Source organism: Papaver somniferum, chromosome 11, assembly GCF_003573695.1.
Source record: "Papaver somniferum cultivar HN1 chromosome 11, ASM357369v1, whole genome shotgun sequence".
NCBI classification, from domain to species: domain Eukaryota; kingdom Viridiplantae; phylum Streptophyta; class Magnoliopsida; order Ranunculales; family Papaveraceae; genus Papaver; species Papaver somniferum.
In genome coordinates this window covers 65,101,606-65,121,766 of record NC_039368.1, presented here as the reverse complement: position 1 = coordinate 65,121,766, position 20,161 = coordinate 65,101,606, and the positions used below count along the sequence as shown (strand labels likewise).

The window sequence follows — 20,161 nt, the reverse complement described above, 5'->3', positions numbered from 1 at the left end:
CTTGCAATTAATTGATAGAACTATTCGCTGTAGTCATCAATCGACTTGGGCCCTTGCCCAAGATTTTGGAGTTGCTGATAGACAAGTTTTGTATAATTATAGGGCAGAAATTCAAGTATCATATGTTTCTTAAGCTTCTCCCAAGATTCAATTTTAGCTTGACCTATCCTTCACCTCATTTGTTTAAGTTGTTACCACCAAGCGCCGGCTCTTCCTCGAAATCATGTTGCAACCAACCCAACTTTCTTATTTTCGAGCACTTCCTTGAAATCCAAGATTTCTTCAATCGTCTCCAACCAATCTACAAAGTCTTCTGGAGCTAGACCCCCATGGAATTCCGGAATATCAACTTTGAGTCCATCTTCCCTTCGGTTTGAAATAGTAACACTGTGGTATCTCGGTCTTTATTCAAACATTGTCGTCCCCCTTGTGGATGAACATGACTACCAAAAGAAGTGGTCTCCTCATCCGTCATTTCTTCTTCATAATTATGATGTTGAGTTCTAGATTGATCTTGATGGATATTTAAGTTACAAAGTCTTAAAAAAAATCTTCAAAATTTGCATTCATTCTTTGTTGCATTTTATTAAACACTTTATCCTTAAAGACTTCCAACTCTTCTTTCAAAGAAGTTTCACCTTGATTAACTCGTTTTCTTGGACCCGTAATGAAATAACAAGGAAAAATGAACCTAATTTGACGATATTTCATAAAAAGATTCAAAACCCTCGATTACTTGACAAATAAAGAAGTAATCTCCTCTAATAATTAAAATCTTCACCACAACCTTCCCCCAAAAATCAACCAAAACTCTTGGTACCAACTAATGTGAAGTGTTACTTCTACTTGCAATAATAAAGTGTGGTTATCTTCCTCTCCTCCTTGTATTGCTTCCCTCGTTGAGAGTGAAGCGTGTATCTTTACACATGTTTTTAGGTTTTCTTTTCCTTTTTTTCCTTGGTTCAAAGAAAAAATAAAAAGAAAAAAAAAACAATACATGTAAGGTATCTCCAACACTGGGTGCTACAAATTCTATGTGGATTTTTTATTTGGATCCTTATTTGCGGGGTTAGTTTATTGGATAAAGATAAATTAATTCCGATTTTCTTATTGTTTTAAAAAAGCTTATTTAAACAAAATAATCAAAAAGATGATATGGAAGTCATTCACAGGATCTAAATAAGAATTTCTTTAAGATCTTAGTATTTATTTTGACAGCCTCCTTATTTTATAGCACCTAAACGAGGGTCTAAACTCAGAACAATACCCTCACCCTTTCTCGGAGATGGTCGTAGGAAACACACCACGATCGGTAGGGGATGCTCCTGACCCGACGAAAGAACCAGCCTGTGCTGGGGATTCAAAAATTCTGATTGCTCTCAACTGACGCACAGTCAACGTGTATCGCATGCGCAATCCCGTACAGAAAAGATAAAGACAAAATTAAAAACAGTTAATAAAAGCACCTCACCACCCGCTAATCACGAGGAAAAAAAATATCAGAAAATATCCCACCATCCATTTCACCATGCAGTAGGACCCACCGGATCAGGTAACGTAACATACTTTGCTTACTTGCTTTGTCAGACAGACTACGATATCAACATATATACATATCTGCAATGATGATGGCGGTCGAATAAAAATACGAAACCGATTAAGGCGCGGAAACAACGAGAATCATATTTAAACCCCAAAGAAGAGTTGTTGTTGTTTCTGCTTTGCTTTATATAAAAGTTACGCGTCCTTTTTTTCCGGTCCGCTGAAATTTTTTCTAGGTTATCTCTCTTTTCTCTCTCTACTCATTCTAATGAAACAAACTTTGACCTTATATCCCTCTTTTCACTTTTGGGGTTCAGTTTCCGCCTTTTCAGATTATTTATCTTATATTATAGATTCAATTGGATACCCTGCTACGATTTTACAGATTGGTCAATTTAGTTGTGCTATTTTCTAACCAGCTGTATCATCAATCAGATAAGTTATTAGGGTTTCTTTGATTTTGTTGATTCAAGTTATCAAGTATCGATTGGGAGGATGAAGTTTGGAGATACGTTTAATGAATATTTACGTGGTGAACAAGAGTGTTTTCTAGAGAAATGCAGTCATGTTGAATATAAACAGCTCAAAAAAGTTTTAAAGAGCTGTCGAAAATGCAGAGCTACTAGTGCTTCTACATGTGTTGAAGAGGATGATCATAATAATACTAATAATGATGGTGGTGGATCTTCGGAGCTCTGCATGTACGAATCTTGTTCATGTATGCTTCTATTTCCCTATTTCAAATTTTGAAATTTTTATTTATCATTTATTCAATCAAATTTCGGCATGTTAGTACTCAGATCTAGCTGTTTAGTTTTGTTAAATTACTAGTCGAGCTAAATGGGTTATTGCACATCAACCTAACATTGATTAATTCTAGCTTTTAGATATCGTTTTTCTTTTAATGGGATTTTAGATATCAAAGAGATTGTTAGTATTGCTGTGTATTTTACGCGTTGTCGGACGAATGGGTCAATTCTAAAGAAACTGACTTAAAATAACCACAGTGGGGTTGATTTATTGTACTAGCTTTTGTCTCGATAGATGGTTTGTTGTCTCTTGATTTACCAGGATCTGCAGATGAACTGATTTCCTGGGAAACAAAGTCGTTAGGCACGCAGATATTCAGACCAACCACTCGAAGAGCACTCGTTGAATAACTGGTGGGAGGCTCGCCAAGCCATAGCGAGAGAAACTCAAATATGTTTAGATTATTGTTGTTGATATTATTCTCTTACATAATTCGTTCCAATCAATATAAATTTACATATACTACTAGTGATGAATAGGCGGAAAGGATAACTTCGATGCTGAATATTTATGTTTTGTTCTTTCTGTAGTGTGTGACCAGAAATTTTTCTCTGAGTTGATGAAAGAAGCATCAGAGATAGCTGGTTGTTTCAGCTCAAGAGTGAGACGCCTCCTCAATCTTCATGTTTCCACTGGAATGCAGAGATATGTGTTGCGTATTCGTCATTGTTTCACTAATGATCAACAAATAATGATTCAACAAGGTCGAATGTTGATTGATTATGTTACTATGAATGCAATTGCGATACGGAAAATTCTTAAGAAATATGACAAGGTAAACCATCTCTTCTTATTGAAGATATTTAAAATGCTTTCTCTGTGCAACCCGGTTTATCGAGGTTCTACTGGATTTGGCAGGTACACTCCTCTGTAAATGGCAGAAACTTCAAATCCAAGTTGAGGGCCGAGCACATTGAGCTCCTTCAATCTCCTTGGCTAATAGAGTTGGGTGCCTTCTATATAAATTTCAACGGTTCTAATGGAGTTTCAGGAGAGTTTGTCGATCAATTCTCTTGTGATCTTGAGTCGGATCAGCCTTTAATGACATTGATCGTTTCGGATTCTGTGAAGCTGGAGTATAGCCTGACTTGCGCTGTTTGCTTGGTAACGTTTTGCTTTTTTTCTTCATATTGGAGATAAATTTCTAATCGGAAACCTGATATGCTTATGCAATTTTTCGGTTTTTTGTTTGCAGGAGATTGCTTTTAATCCTTATGCTTTGAGCTGCGGCCATATTTTCTGCAAATCGTGTGCTTGTTCTGCAGCTTCTGTGATGATATTCCAAGGCCTTAAGGCTGCTGAACCAAAATGCAAGTGCCCTGTATGTAGAGAGGTACTAATTTATATGTATAAAAAAATCGCTTGATCTTCAATTTGTTTGTGTTTCTACGGTCACCTTCCCGCAGTTAGGATCTTGCTCTCCCGTATGTCATGCTCTGCTCTCCAGGTAGAATAAGCACCCTGTAGTGCAGGTTCATGGTTTTCTGATTTTGTTGCTTGCTAGGAAAGCTTCGTTTTGTCATCTATCAGCTGAACTGCTACCAGGCGTTAACGGCCCAGCTGAAAATTTGGACTTCTTTCAAAATTGAAAATAAGAAAAACTAGGATATTATCAGCTAATCAAATTACTTGTTCTTTCTTTGCAGGTTGGAGTATATGCTAATCCAATTCACATGATTGAGCTAGATCTGCTCTTGAAGAACAGGTAAGAACATGAAAGTTCTTCCTTTGTTTGAGTAGCTTTAATCTTTACTAAAACACTTCAATGTTACAGGCGTAAGGATTATTGGAAAGAGCGGATGCTTGAGGAACGGTCCGAGATGGTCAAACAATCTAAAGAATACTGGGATTCACAGACCAAATATGTCATTGGATACTGACAGCTTAATAGCTCTTCTCTTGTTCAGGGGAAGGAAAAAAATGAAAGAAAAAAAAAAGGAAAAAAAAAAAAGAAGAGAAATTTGCTCTTTATCTAGTTCTAGAACATGTTGAAGAATTTTTTAGGAATAATTGCAGTGTGGGATTCTAGGCATGTATTCATTGGTGGGTGAAGAATCGGGGATTGAACTTCCTTTATATGAACTGTACATACTTTCTTGTTAGAAAGTCGCTTCTGTTGCAAGACGTTTTCTGAAGTTGAGATTTATGGTGTTTTGTTCTTTACTTTTTATTGTTTAGTAACTAATTGCTCTCTCTTGTAGGAAATGTTGGGTTTTTATTTCGGGAGTTTCTTGGTAGTGGTACTGGCTAAGTCACCTTTTCAGTTTGTTTATTTTTTCCAACACCATCCTTGTATTGTGAAACTACCATTATTAAAGCACGCACTATGGAGAGGTTTTCTCTTGGCTATGATTGGATTATACCAAGAGCAACCATTATGGGTTCTTTCTTGCCTAGAATGTGGAGTTAAGCTAAGCCTTGGTTAGTGGGTGCTGCACGTCTGCAACACCCACTAACCAAGAAATGGGTGTAGGAAACTACTTACTTTCATGTGCCGAAACTCATTTCTGTAAAGTAATTCATCGAATAATAATGGAAAATCCGTCAAACGAAACCTAGTTTCTGTGTTTGCTGGCCTTTTTTTACACCTTTCTCACACAGGTTTATTTTTTCCACCTTTCCCGATTTTGGTCTTTCTATTATTCTTATTTTCTTGGTGCGCGAAAAGCTCTGAGATTTAATCCTATACAAATTTACATTGGGCCTGAATTACACCTAAAGTATCGAAGGGCCTGATTATAAAGGTATATAGAATCCATCCCTGAAAATGGTGATCACTGCTAATGAATCGAGCCAAGAAGTATATGAATTATGAAGGCTCAATATGTCTCTTTAGAAAAGTGCCAATACAAACCAAAGAAGTGCTAAATTCTTCAACTGACTGTTTATGACCTCTTACTCTCTTAGAGATGGCATCAGCTAAATGGTTGCCATCCTTTTTGACACGAGTAATAATCCAATAATCAAAAGAAGATAAAATGATATTTATGTCTTTAATAATTTTCCTACTTTCCCGGCTAACAAACAAATCTTTCATTGTGATTGATTCATAACACTTTCTGCATCTGCCACGATGTGTATCTTCTGAATCTTCTTAGCTTTAACCCAGCTCAATGCTTCCATAATGGCCATGCATTCCCCTGCTTCTGGGTCCCTTATTCCAGTTGCATAAGATCCTTTGAAGCCTGAGATTGAACCTGCATTAGTACAAAGGACCATTCCGGTGCCACAGTCGTTAGTAATATAATCAAATAAAACATCAACAAAAAGTTTAAATGCATCACTATCTTCAGTATTATGACTATGAACATCAGGATTTGTTCTAGGATTGTCTTCTAGATTATGCATGCCATAAGGTAGTGAGCTAAAATGCAACAAGTGATAATTAATTCTAGAGACAGTATTATTGGGATTCAGAGGTTTATCCTGAAAGATGCATTCACATCTCTCATTCCATATTATCCAGCAGCCAACCATGAGCACAAATCTCCAGTGATGAATTTTTTTTGTACTAGTATTTCCGACATCTACAAACCACAACATAATCCATTATATAATGCTTTGGCAGTTGGTGGTTACTTGATCGATATTGCTGTTTAGAAGCCTCCATACATCCTTAGCATGATTGCAGTTAAACAGCAAATGGAAAAGGGATTCTTCCTCAAAGTCACAAATACTGCAGTGATATTCATCCAAGTGATTGAATTGAGATAGCCTGCCCTTGTGGGAACTGCATCCTTGAGGCACTTCCAGATAAAAAGCTTTACTCTATGAGGTCGCTTCATATTCCAGAGTGCCTTCCACACCACCTTAGGAACTGTACAGATAGCCACTTGATGTTGAACCCTCATTTCCACCAGTTTATTATAAGCAGATTTCACTGTGAATACACCATCTTTAGAAGGAGTCCATCTTAAGATATCTTCCTCTGACATAGATAATTGCATTCTAGTAATTCTTTCTACATTATCTAGAGTGAATAAAGTACTGAGTAGATGTATGTCCCAGTCATTAGTACCTGTTATGATCAACTCACTTACAAATACATACTGAAGATGGGATGGATGCAGTGGCTCTACTATATGACTCTATCTTAAGATCCATTTATCAGTCCAAATTCTAGTAGAATTCCCATTGTTAACTTCCATAAAATAGTGTTGTTGAACTATTGAGAGACCCAATTCAATACCCTTACAAACCCAAGAAGAGTTACTCTTCTTAGCATATAAATGAAGGAAATCTTCATGCTTTTAATATCTAGCCTTAAGAATTTGACCAAGAAAATGATCAGATTTGTGACAGATTCTCCATGCTAGCTTAGTAAGAAGTGCATGATTCAACATCTCTAAATCCCTGAAGGACAAACCACCTAGATCTTTAGATAAGCACATGTTTTGCCAAGCAATTAGAATAATACCTCTGTTTGTTTTAAAACCCCACCAGAACTTCCTTTGAATAGTGTCTAACTTCCTGAGAAGTTACTTTGGCATCTTAGACGTCTTCATTAGATACATGAGAATTGAATTAAGGACAACCTTGACCATTGTAGTTATACCAGCTTGATGCATTGTGGTGCCTTTCCAGTTTCCCAGTCTTCTCTCAAAAGCCACTTGAATTCCTTCAAAGGCTTTTACTTTTGATCTTCCTATGATTAAAGGTGAACCTAAGTGCTTCTCATTTTTATTCATAGGTTTGACACCTAGAATGCTGCTTAGAGTGTCACAAACCCCAGGATCCATTTTGTTACTGTAGTAAATAGAAGATTTGTCAAAATGGATGACTTGACCAGATTGTGAACTAAAATCTTGCAAGAACTTGCAAAAGATTATTCATACTGGTTAAATTAGCATGAGTATAAATGACACAGTAATCTGCAAACAACAAATGATTAATGAGTGGACCAGGGTGGTGCTCCTCTAGCCACAAAGATACCCTGGATGTTTTTGGATTAATGAGCTTCAACCATAGTTCTAGAAAACCATTTCATTTCTAAGATGAATAGGTAAGAAGATAGGGGATCTCCTTGTCTTATCCCTCTATAAGGATTGAAGTTTTTGCATGGAGAACCATTTATAAGTACATATAAAGTGGTGGTGCTGATACATTGATGTATTAGATGACACCAGTCTTCATAGAAACCAAAACTCTTAAGAATCTTAATAAGGAAAGTCCATTCAAGTCTGTCAAATGCTTTAACATATCTAACTTGAGTCCTAGCCAACCACCTTGTCCTTCCTTTCTCTTCATAGAGTGAATGATTTCATGAGCAATTATAGTGTTGTCATTAATTAATCTTCCAAAAGCATATGCAGCTTGATATGGGGAAATAATTTTCTCCATGATGGGCTTCATCCTACTGACCAAAATATTTGAAATAATTTTGTAAGAAGCATTGTAAAGTCTTATAGGTCTAAATTCAGCTGGAGTACAAGGCTTGTTATTTTTAGGGATCAAAGAAATATAAGTCTTGTTCAATTGTCTAAGCATGTGCTTAGAGGAGAAGAATTCCCTAACCATATCACATACATCACCACCAACAGTATACCATTGAGATTTATAAAAACCTGCTTGAAAACCTTCTGGCCCAGGGGATGACCAGTTTTCCATATTCTTGAGAGTTTTGAAAATTTCCTCATCATTTGGAGGAGCAAGAAGTCTGATGTTATCTTCTTCAGAGACCAAAATGGGTATATAATTATAATATCTTTCTTCAATGATAGGTAAAGAAGTTGTACTAATGTTTTTTAAATGATTAGTTAGCAAATCAACTATATCATCTCTTGAGTGAACCCAGTTTCCTTCTGAATCCTTCAATGAGTCAATATTGTTTCTTGCTATTTTTCTTTTATGAAGAGTATGGAAACATTTGGTATTGTAGTACAAGTCTTTGATGAAGTACTCTAGACTTCTGTTTATTAAAATCATGTTGTATGTTGTGCCACCTATGTAGTTCTTTAGTAACTTCAATAGCTCTAGAAGTATTATCTGCTGAGTGAGGAAGTGCCTGGATTGTGGAGAGCTCCCTTCGAAAGTTATCAACATTTTGGTTAATATCTCCAAAGTGTTCCTTGTTCCATTTAAATAAAGCAATTCTTGTGAACTTTAATCTTTTGACAAGCTTAAAACCCGATGAACCATTAACTGTCTTTTCCCAAGCTTTATCTATCTCTGCAGCACAAGTTCTGTCTTGTAACCAAGAAAGGAAAAATTTTAATGGCTTCCATAGATTTGGTTGAGAGTAGTCTGTCACAAGAAGGATGGGGCAATGATCACTGCCAAGTTGATTTAAATGAAGTATCCTTGAATCGGGGAAGAAAGGATTCCAATCATCATCACCCAAAGCCATATCTAATCTGGATCTCTTCCTCCCAGCGCCATTATTATTTGACCAAGTATGTTCTTTTCCTATAAATCTAAAATCTCCTAAGCCAGCATGTTGAATTACAGAATGAACCGACCCATCACTATAAGTAGATGCTGAAGAAGTATTGTCTATAAGATGAAAGTTAAGATCACCTAGTTTTTCCAACATCTTTGATGAATTCCCATTGAGATTTTTTTTGGGTGTAATTACAGTAGCCATACATACAGGAGAGTAGCCTTTCAGGTTGACTGGGATCACTTTGAACAACTACATGAATCGTATTATCCTCACAACTGACAATGTCACAGGAGAAACCATTTTTCCATAAGAGGACTACGCCACCAGATAAACCAACTAGTTGAAGGTATTTAACATTAGGAAATATAAATGGATCAAGCAGAGTTCTTATTATATCCCCATGTAGTTTAGTTTCACAAAAAAATGTAATGTCGGGATTCTGGATCCTAATTAAATCTCTAATGTGATCTCTAGTGGTAGTGGTGTTGAATCCTTGAACATTCCAGGATAACACTTTCATTGTATTGAGAGAACTAATGATAACACAGAAAAAAAAAAGAAGTGTAATAACGTGCTTAGTTTTTTTCCCATTAAAACTTTTGAGATAACTTGTTGTGCAAGAAGTAATCAAGACATCAAAGCCAACTTATGAAGTAATGCATAATAAACAACTAGGTTAATGAAAAAAATGCTACTAATTTGCAAACTTTTAAATGAAGCAAAAGATAAAGAAAATCTGCAATAAATACAGAACCGTAAAATTTTATAGCTGGCACAGTTATGTTTAGACACAAAAATCAATGCATGTGAAGAGAGAAGGTAAAATAAATTGCTTGATGAATAGATAGGAATGAATACCCGAATCTTCTTTTCCACGTGAACATATTTGTTAGAGCACTGCTCGGTCGAACTCGCAAGCGTTGCTATCTCAAGCTTTTTTGTCAATGTTAGTGATCAAAACTATAAGTCTTGATTTCTAGTCTACTTACAGCTAAGTCTCGGACTAGGATAAAAACTGTAGTTGAGCTCTAGACTCCACGGCGATCATCATACAAATACGAAGAACTACTCAAGGAACTGGTGGAACTTCATCGACTAAAAGGTATGTGGAGACTTGAACTTATATATCACTCAAAAGTCTATCTAGTCTATCTCCTATCTTGAGACAAAAGTCTTATTGCTATATCGACTTCGATTATACACATTTGATATTTCGAGCCGAGTTTATCTCGCTTATCTATTTCTCGAAATATGTGTTGGTAAGCTTTCGCTTTGTCCAAGTTCATCTTTACTAGTGACGAAATTCATATTAGTTTCAATTACTTGAAAAACGCTTTGACGAAAAATAGTTTGTGAACAACAACTATATAACGTCCTCTAAGAATGTTTCAATAATTGAAATGAGAGTTTAGAATATATATAACCTTGAATGGATATAAACATTGTATGCGAACTCATACTTGTGCAAGTCCATAATCCTTGAACCAAAGTATGCGTACTTTGCTGCTCAGGATAACCGGAACTAAAGTCCGCGTACTTGTACGCGCACTGTCGAAAGTTCACGTCCCGTCAATTTCTGCTGGAGTTTGTGAACTGAAAACAAACTTAATCCGGGTACTTAAGTATGCTTACCGGTATGCATACTTGAATGGGTTATTTTCTAAAAACGGTTTATTTGTGAACTTAAACTTATATAAACTAAGGAATGCATATTTGCAAACAGTGGCTATAAAGTTCATGAATTGATTCGAGTGAATCAAAATAGTTTTTGTTTCGATTGTGACTTATATACTTTTACGAGATCTAATCAATTGAACAACTCTCTAACTAGTTCATTTGAGTCATTTGAACTAGTTGTGGTAAAGAATAATAAGGTTGATATGAAAGTGCGCATATGGCTAACCATTTGGTTAACTACTGTTGAACCAACTAGGTGTACACGTTTAGGTACGGTTACAAAAACCTAAATGAACGTGCATTTCATTTGTATATAACAATCTAAGTTCGATCTAACGGTTGAAATATATTAGCTTGAATCTAATCAGGTTTTCATCTAACGGTGAATATTGAATGCTTTGTTACCAAGGTAGCATTGATTGCAAACCCTGATTTGAAGACTACATAAAGGAGAAATCTAACAACTGGGAAACCTAATCCCGACACCTCCTATGTGATACTAGTTGTATAAGTCGATTCTCTTTTAACCTTAGGTTTCTACCGTGACCCTGTAGGTTAACGACTTAAAGACTTCATTGGGATTGTGAAGCCAGACCCAACTATTTTCTCTGTAGTTGTGTGATCTGATATTTTTGTTTCTATCGTATTTGAGTACAATCGTAAGATTGGCTTGAGATTAATTTCTCTGATAGGAAAGATAGAAAAGTAGTCACAAACATCTTCGTCTCATCGTTTGTGATTCCACAATATCTAGTTTAGCCATCATACGGTTTAGATTATTGTGAGGTAATTGATGTTTCTAGGCTGTTTTTCGGGAATATAAGTCTGGTATATCAATTGGTTCCTGTTCACCTTGATTTATCAAAAGACGGAACAAAACTCGTAGGTATTTCTGTGGGATACAGATTTATTTATTCTTGTAGACTTTTCTGCGTGATACAGATTTGTTTATTAAAGTCTTCTACTTTGGGTCGTAGCAACTCTTAGTTGATGTGAGATCAGCTAAGGGAATCAAGTGCGTAGTATCCTGCTGGGATCAGAGATGTAAGGAGTGCAACTGTACCTTGGATCAGTATGAGATTGATTTGGTCAACTACAGTCCAGACCGAAGTTAGTTTGTAGTAGGCTAGTGTCTGTAGCGGCTTAATACGGTGTATGTTCAATCTAGACTAGGTTCCGAGGTTTTTCTGCATTTGGGGATTCCTCGTTAACAAAACTTCTGGTGTCTGTGTTATTTCTTTTCCGCATTATATTTTGTTATATAATTGAAATATCACAGGTTGTGCGTTGAACCGATCAATTGGTAAATCCAACCTTTGGTTGTTGATTGAAATTGATTGAAACTTGAACCTTGGTCTTTGGTACCGTTCAAGTGATTTCTCTTGTATTTAATTAGACTCGCGGATTTATATTTGCTTGAGTAAGTATTGAATCGAGAAATTGAGATATAACTCCTTGATATACTTTTTATTAAGATTGAGTATGACTGTCTAGTTGATTATCTTAAAAGTATATTGGAGTTAGTTTATACAGATTGCTAAGCGAAATATTGGGTGTGATTATTAGAACCCCGCTTTTTCAATTGGTATCAGAGGAGGCAAACACGTTTAAAGACCTTATAAGTCTGTGTTTGTAGCAATCTGACTCTATGGACATGAATTCTATCTCCATAAACGTACTCTTCGATAGCTCAAACTACTTATGGTGAAAAATCGCTATGCGTGCTTTTCTTCAAGCTCGTGATTTTCAAACATGGGTACGTGTTGTTAATAGCTATGATCCTCCGATTAATACAGAAGGCGATATATCTATACTTAAGGATATTGGTAGACATAGTCCATAAGAAATCCTTGCTGCAAAGCAAAATCCTGATGGCTTAAATGCTATCATACATGCCATTACCCAATATCTTCAGCATCATGTGACTACGTGCACAAAGTCTAATGAAGCCTGGGATATCTTAGAAACCGTATTTGAAGGGAATACCAGTGAAAAAGAAGCCAGACTTCAAAACCTAAATTCTGATTGGGAAAATCTTCGTATGACAGATGAAGAAACATTTGATGAGTTTAATCACAAAGTGTCTGAAATTGTTAATGCATCTTTTACGTTGGGTAAGACTATTCCTGAAAAGGACATTGTGATGAAAATTCTCAGATCATTGCCATCTAGATACGATTCTAAGAAGCATGCCATCGTTGAAGCAAATAATCTCGCAACGCTCTCCAAAAATACTTTGATTGGGAAGCTAAAGATCTTTGATCATGAGCATACATCCAAATCTGGGAAGGATGTTGCTTTCAAAGCACAAAAGAACACTAAATTACTTGATAAAAGTAAAAGTGTTTGCATCTCTGAAGATGATGTTTCTGAGGCTGATTCACCAGATGAAGATTTTGACAAGTCAGTCTCGTTGATCACTAGACGGTTTAGGGATATTCTTTTGAAGAGAAGTAAACGATTCTCCAGAGATAAATCCAGGTCATCAGTTAAGCCCCATAATCGTGTTCCTTCTAAAAACAGGTATAATGATGAGACTGATGATGAGGATATGCCTCGGTTCTTTAAGTGTAAAGGTTTTGGTCATTTTGTAAATGAGTGTCCAAATCGTAAAAAATACTCTGGGAACAAAGGTCTTGCTGCAACTCTTGATGAAATGTCTGAAAACTATGATTCTAATGAATATGAAAAATCAAGTGTTGCACTTCTGTGTGAAAATATTGATTTTGATAAATGTAGCAATACATACATCAATCTTAATATTCTTTCAGAAGAGAACTCAACCAGTCTTGAAGAAAAAATTGATCTTTCCGTTGGAAACTCTCTGTCTAATTTTTCAGGCTGTACTGTGTGTCTAGCAGCTTGCACATATCGGATACCTGAATCATATTCCACTCATATTGTTTACTCAAGGGTCATGAACTATCAAAGTGTTACAAGTACAAACACAAATTGAGACATGTCAACAAACTTCAACAAAGAGTAAATCGATTAGCAAACAAGCTTAAACTTGTTCAAAAGACCGTAGAGGTATGTAAGATTTTATCTTCGTCAAAGAAGTTAGTTTCCAAGGATAAGACAAGACCATTGGAAATAAAGTTATGGTCTAAAAACTATGAGAAACAGGGTTCTATGAATTCCGATCAAAAAAGATGTGATGGACAGATTACTGTTCATCCCAGCACAACTTAAATTGTGTTGGTTAGTGCATCTTGTCTCATGTTCCTGATTAAAAGAGACAAGATTCTGCACATCACAGGTTTTCGAAAAAGAAAAATGGTTTTAAATTTGAATTCTTTTCTTTTTAAGCTTTGCCTGGTTTTGCAAGATTGGAATTTTTCCATATCTAATTCATATTGGAAAGGTCTTCCCTAGTTAATCACTAAAAAGAGGGTTAAAATTGACAATTCATCCATTTATAGGGTATGAGTTGTGCGTACGTGAATCTTTGAAGTGTATAAAGGATCTGTAACCCTACATTCCTTTTTTCCTTCCCTGAAACTGTTTTTTAACTTAAGACTACTTGTTAAAGTGTGATTTCCTCTCATAAATCCATTCGCTTATGGATACTCCAAGCATCATGTCTTCTGATGAAAAATATGTCAATATGATTGTTAAGCCATCAATCACGAAGGAAAAAGAAAGATCTCCGTTACCTCCAACTTTGAAAAGAAAAAGAAGAAATGTGAAGAAGCCAAGAGTTGTTCCTTCAAATTCTCAGAAGTTTTCTGATGTTCTTGAAGAGTTGAAGGAGACAAGAAAGGAGATTCAACAAATAAAGGCTTATGTTTTGAGAACTCTTGAAATTCAGAAGACCTTGGTTCGAAATCTTCAACCTAGAAGGTTTGTTGGAATTGACTCCTTTCTTCACGAACCATATGTTCCCATGGTTGTTGACGACAAGCAGTTCGGGGACGATAAAAAATTCTTCATAGGTCTCAATGTCTAGTAAATCTTCTTATAAGAATTTTATTCCCGTGTTTTAGGAAGAATAACTAGAGATTGGAATAGCCATTATTGTGATTACACATAGCTATGTCCAACGTTTAATGTTTTTAGGTTTATTTGTTTAAATTCAAAAGTTGTTTGGAAGATGATTTTGCAGTATTAATTTTTATGGTTTTATATATTGCAATTTGTTATGGGATATGTGTGTTTGCGTCCGTGAACTACGATTGTCCCATACGTGGTCAAAAGTTGAGTCTTTCATATGTCGATATGCAAGTATTGATAAAAGATTGAATGAACTTTTGACAAATAAAAGTTAAGCCTTTTATGTCATTATGCAAATATTGATGGAAGAAAGGATGAGCTTTTGTTTACAAAAATTAAATTATTGTATGTCATTGTGCAAATAGTGATGAAAGATATAATGAATCTTTGTTTATTCTGCAGTATTGATCTTCCGTGATCCATATTTATGTATATACTGTGTGGCTCCTTAAGTTCTCTTATGTTGAGCATTTCTGATTAATTAATCATGGGTTCTCTTGTGGTTAATTTAATTGAGTATGTTACAAATTCATATTCTTATGTGATTTGTGTTGTCCAAAGAAATCCTTCTTTTCTTGTGAAAGTAAGGTCGCTCTTGTTGTTCTTTCGGGAATGACATTTTATGGGGGAGAGTTCTTAATTGAACTTGTGCTTAATTGCCAAATCTTTATGGGGAGTGCGGTTGTGGAATATTATAGGGGTTATATTGTATCTTTATAAACTCCTTGATGAATGCATTTAGCTTCGGCTATATGATTGCATCTAAAACGTTGATATGTGCTTTCTTTTGGTTATGAAGTGTCTCTATGGAAATTTCATTAAGATCCCACTAGTTTTCGTACCTTTGCCAATTATATTGACAAAAAGGAGGAGAATTAATGTGTAGTTCACATTACAAATACATACGGTTTACAGATCATTATGTAAGGGGGAATGTTTTTCATATTGAGATGAAGTATTGACTAACGGGGAGTGATACATGTCACCATAGTATTGTTGTCAAAGTTGTGATACAATTGGACTTTGATGTTGTATAATGATACTATGACATTGTATAACAATGATTGAGAGAAACTCTTTTCTCATTGTTATTGCTACGGATCTTCAACAACAATGATGTGGAATTGAACACATTTGGAATCATTGGAGTACTTAGAAGTGACGAAGATTTCGAGTAATGTTGAAGAACCAAGGAGATCAAGCATTTGGATGAAAAGCTGCAAAGTTTATTTATTTTGTATTCCATATGTATTGATAGTTTTGTCACTAAAATTGACAAAAGGGGAGATTATTAGAGCACTGCTCAGTTGAACTCGCAAGCGTTGCTATCTCAAGCTTGTTTGTCAAGTTTAGTTGCCAAAACTAAAAGTCTTGATTTCTAGTCTACTTATAACTATGTCTCGGACTAGGATCGAAAGTGTAGTTGAGATCTAGACTCCACGGCGTTCATCATACAAAGACGAAGAACTACTCAAGGAACTGGTGGAACTTCATCGACTAAAAGGTATGTGGAGACTTGAACTTATCTATCACTCGAAAGTCTATCTACTCTATCTCCTATCTTGAGACAAAAGTCGTATTGCTATATAGACTTCGATTATACACATTTGCAATTTTGAGCCGAGTTTATTTCACTTATCTATTTCTCGAAATATGTGTTAGTAATCTTTCGCTTTGGCCAAGTTCATCTTTACTAGTGACGAAAGTCATATTAGTTTCAATTACTTGAAAATCGCTTTGACGAAAAATACTTTGTGAACAACAACTATATAACGTCCTCTAAGATGTTTCCGTTAGAGCATTGCTCGGTCGAACTCGCATGTGTTGCTATCTCAAGCATGTTTGTCAATATTAGTGATCAAAACTATGTCTTGATTTCTAGTTTAGTTATGACTAAGTCTCTGTCTAGGATATTCAAGTGTAGTTGAAGCTCCAGACTCCATGGTGATCATCTTACGAAGACGAAGAACTACTCGAGGAACCGGTGGAACTTCATCCGACTCAAAGGTATGTGGAAACTTGAACTTATCTATCACTCAAAAAGTTTATTCTATCTCCTATTCTTGAGACAAAGTCGTTTAAGTATGATAGTTTTCATACATACAAATTTGCTATTTCGAGCCGAGTTTACTCGCCTATCTTTTTCTCGAAATATGTGTTGGTAAGCTTTTGCTTTAACCATTTTCATCTTTACCCGTGATGAAAGTCATGATGAAGTTTCAATCTTGAAAATAGCTTTGATGACGATAGTAGTGAATAACGATTGTTATAACATTATAGAAGAAAGTTTCAATGATTGAAATGTAGAGTTGAGATTACCATCTATGGATATAAGCATATATAGTGTGTTCGCACATTAGTGTATAAATCCATATACCAGAAGCCAAGTGCGTGCATATGTGTGTGTTAGAGCACTGCTCGGTCAAACTCGCATGTGTTGCTATCTCAAGCATGTTTGTCAATGTTAGTGATCAAAACTATAAGTCTTGATTTCTAGTCTATTATAGCTAAGTCTCGGACTAGGATAGTAAGTTTAGATGAGCTCAAGGACTTCATGGAAATTCATCATACAAGTGGAAGAACTACTCAAGGAACTGGTGGAACTTCTCGACAAAAAGGTATGTGAAGACTTGAATTTATCTGTCACTCAAAAGTCTATCTATTTTATCTCCTACTTCTTGAGAAAAAAGTCGTATGCTATATATATAGACTTAGATTATATACATTTGGTATTTCGAGCCGAGTATACCTCGCCTATCTATATCTCGAAATATGTGTTGATAAGCGTGTCGCTTCGATCATGTTTTTCTTTACCTAGTGACGCAAGTCATGTATGTTTCGATCATCTTGAAAATTGCTTTGACGAGAAATAGTGTAACAACTATATAACGTCCTCTAAGAATGTTTCAATGATTGGAATGAGAGTTTAGATTACATAATCATAGTGAACATAAGTATGTTGTGGAAACACATATGTGCATAAGTCGCATGCTGGAAATCGGCTAGTAGCCAAGTCCGCGAACTCAGTCCGCGAACTGCCGAAGTTCTCAAACCCGAGAATTTCTGCTGAGTTATCAAACTGTGTTGCGTGAGCCAAGTCCGCGAACCCAGTCCGCGAACCAGCGAAGCTCTCAAACCCGAGAATTTCTGCTGGAGTTTGAAAACTCTTTCCAGTACTCAAGTCCGCGAACCTAGTCTGCGAACTTGTATAGGTTATATATTTGAAGATGATTTCTGAACTTAACTCATAAAGACTAAGGAATCCTTTTGCAAACCGTGGCTATAAAGTTCATGAACCGATTCATGTGAATCGAATCGTCTTTGCTCCAATTGTGTCTTGTGTAGTACATGATATTTCCTTTCAATTGAACAACTCTCTAACTAGTTCATGTGAGTCATTTGAACTAGTTATGGTGAAGAAGAAAGTGGTTGGTATGAAATGCTCAAATGGCTAACCTTTTGGTTGACTATTATTGAACCAACAATGCACATGTTTGGGTACGGTTTATAAACCTAGAAGCGTGCAGTTCATTTGTGTATGACAAGCTAAGATTTCGATCTAACGGTTGAGATATATTAGCTTGAATCTAAATCAGGTTTTCATCTTACGGTGGATAGCGTTTGCTTTGTGCAAGGCGAAACCCTGATTCGAAAGGCTATATAAGGGGACATCTAGCAACTCTACAAACTAATCCCCACACGTCCGCGTGATACTAGTTTGTAAGCTAGAGTCGATTCTCCTTTGACCCTTTGGTTTTCTTTTCTCAAACCGGGTTAACGACTTGGAGACTTCATTGGGATTGTGAAGCCAGACCGATACTACTTTTATCGTAGTTGTGTGATCTGATCTTGCATCTTCTATCGTACGAGTACAATCAGATTGATTGGCTCGAGATCGTGAGAGTTCTCCGATAGGCAAGATATAAAAGTAATTACAAACATCTTCGTCTTATCGTTTGTCATTCCACGATGTCTTGTTTCGCTACCATACGATTAAGATTGTTGTGAGGTGATTGATTAATCTAGGCTGTTCTTCGGGAATATAAGACCGGATTATCTATTGGTTTATGTTCACCTTAATTATATATCAAAAGACGAAACAAAAACTTTAGGGTTTTTCTGTGGAAGACAGATTTATCATATTTATCCTTTGATAGACTTTTCTGTGGGAGACAGATTTGTTTATTGTTAAAGCCTGCAATTTTGGGTAGTAGCAACTCTTAGTTGTGGGTGAGATCATCTAAGGGAATCAAGTACGTAGTATCTTGACGGGATCAGAGGCGTAGGGGTGCAACTGTACCTTGTATCAGTGGGAGACTGATTGGGGTTCAACTACAATCCAGTCCGAAGTTAGCTTGGAGTAGGCTAGTGTTTGTAGCGGCTTAATACAATGTGTATTCAATCTGGACTAGGTCCCTGGGTTTTTCTGCATTTGCGGTTTCCTCGTTAACAAAAATTCTGGTGTCTGTGTTATTTATTTTCCGCATTATATTTGTTTATATAATAGAAATAATACAGGTTGTGCGTTTGATCTAATAAATTGGAAATCCGACCTAACAGTTGTTGATTGATATTGATTGATCCTTGGATATTGGTCTTTGGTACCATCCAAGTCTATCTCTCTTTAATCGGGACTCGCAGTTTGCTTGAGTAAGATTAAATCGAGAGATTGAGATATAAACTCTTTGATATGTATTTTTATTGATTGAGTCTAACTGTCGAGTTGATTCTCATAAAAAAGTATATTGGAGTTTGTCCATACAGATTGCTAAGCGAAATATTGGGTGCTATTGTTAGACCCCCTCCTTTTCAATTGGTATCAGAGAAGGTAAACAGTTCAAGACCTTACAAGTCTGTGTTTGTAGCGATCTGACTCTATGGACAGAGATGTTATCTCTATTAATGTACCACCAGTCTTTGATGGCTCTAATTACTTATGGTGGAAAATTTCTATGCGAGCTTTTCTTCAAGCACGTGATTTTCAATCATGGGTATATGTTGTTAATGGCTATGATGCTCACGTTGTGGCAGTTGGAGATGTAAACGTTCCCAAACCTATTGGTGAATATAGCCCTGCTGAGATACTTGCGGCTAAGAAAAATTCCGACAGTTTGAATGCCATCATACATGCCATTACCCCAAATCTTCAGCATCATGTGTGTAATTACACTAGGTCTAAAGATGCTTGGGATATCTTAGAAACCGTATTTGAAGGAAACTCCAGTGAAAAGGAAGATAGGCTTCAAAACCTTAATTCCTATTGGGAGAGCCTTTGTATGGAAGATGAAGATTCATTTTATGAGTTTAATCACAAAGTTTCTGAAATTGTTAATGCATCTTTTGCATTGGGTAAGACTATTCCTGAAAAGGACATTGTGATGAAAATTATCAGATCGCTGCCATCTAGATACGAGTCTAAGAAGCATGCCATCATTGAGGGAAATAACCTCGATAATCTTTCCAGAAATACCTTGGTTGGAAAGCTAAAGATCTTTGATCATGAGCATACATCCAAAATCGGAAAGGATGTTGCCTTTAAAGCACAGAAGAACACCAAATTACTTGATAAAAGTAAGTGTGTTTATGTCTATGAGGATGATCAGTCTGAGGATGATTTTTCGGATGAAGATCTTGACAAATCAGTCTCCTTGATCACTAGACAGTTTAGGGATCTTCTTTTGAAGAGAAGTAAACGGTTTTCAAGAGACAAACCTAGGTCATCAGATAAACCTCACACTCGCGCCGCTCCTAAAAATA

General features: G+C 36.0%; 1 protein-coding gene across 1 annotated transcript; it reads left to right on the top strand.

Moving 5' to 3' along the window:
- The first annotated feature begins 1,696 nt into the window (after positions 1–1,696).
- Positions 1,697–4,634, top strand: LOC113320410 (probable E3 ubiquitin-protein ligase BAH1-like 1). The gene is made up of 6 exons (XM_026568326.1): positions 1,697–2,260; positions 2,883–3,127; positions 3,211–3,456; positions 3,548–3,685; positions 3,999–4,057; positions 4,127–4,634. Exons 1-6 carry the CDS (start codon positions 2,038–2,040, stop codon positions 4,230–4,232), a joined length of 1,017 nt encoding a protein of 338 aa, XP_026424111.1. The 5' UTR covers positions 1,697–2,037; the 3' UTR covers positions 4,233–4,634.
- Positions 4,635–20,161: the final 15,527 nt, after the last annotated feature.

What these genes read in the sequence shown, in the direction of transcription:
- LOC113320410 (XM_026568326.1), top strand. Translation starts at nt 2,038, where the DNA reads ATGAAGTTTGGAGATACGTTTAATGAATATTTACGTGGTGAACAAGAG. An exon ending in CATGTACGAATCTTGTTCAT is followed by an intron (nt 2,261 to 2,882) that starts GTATGCTTCTAT and finishes TTCTTTCTGTAG; the next exon opens with TGTGTGACCAGAAATTTTTC. An exon ending in GATCTGCTCTTGAAGAACAG is followed by an intron (nt 4,058 to 4,126) that starts GTAAGAACATGA and finishes TCAATGTTACAG; the next exon opens with GCGTAAGGATTATTGGAAAG.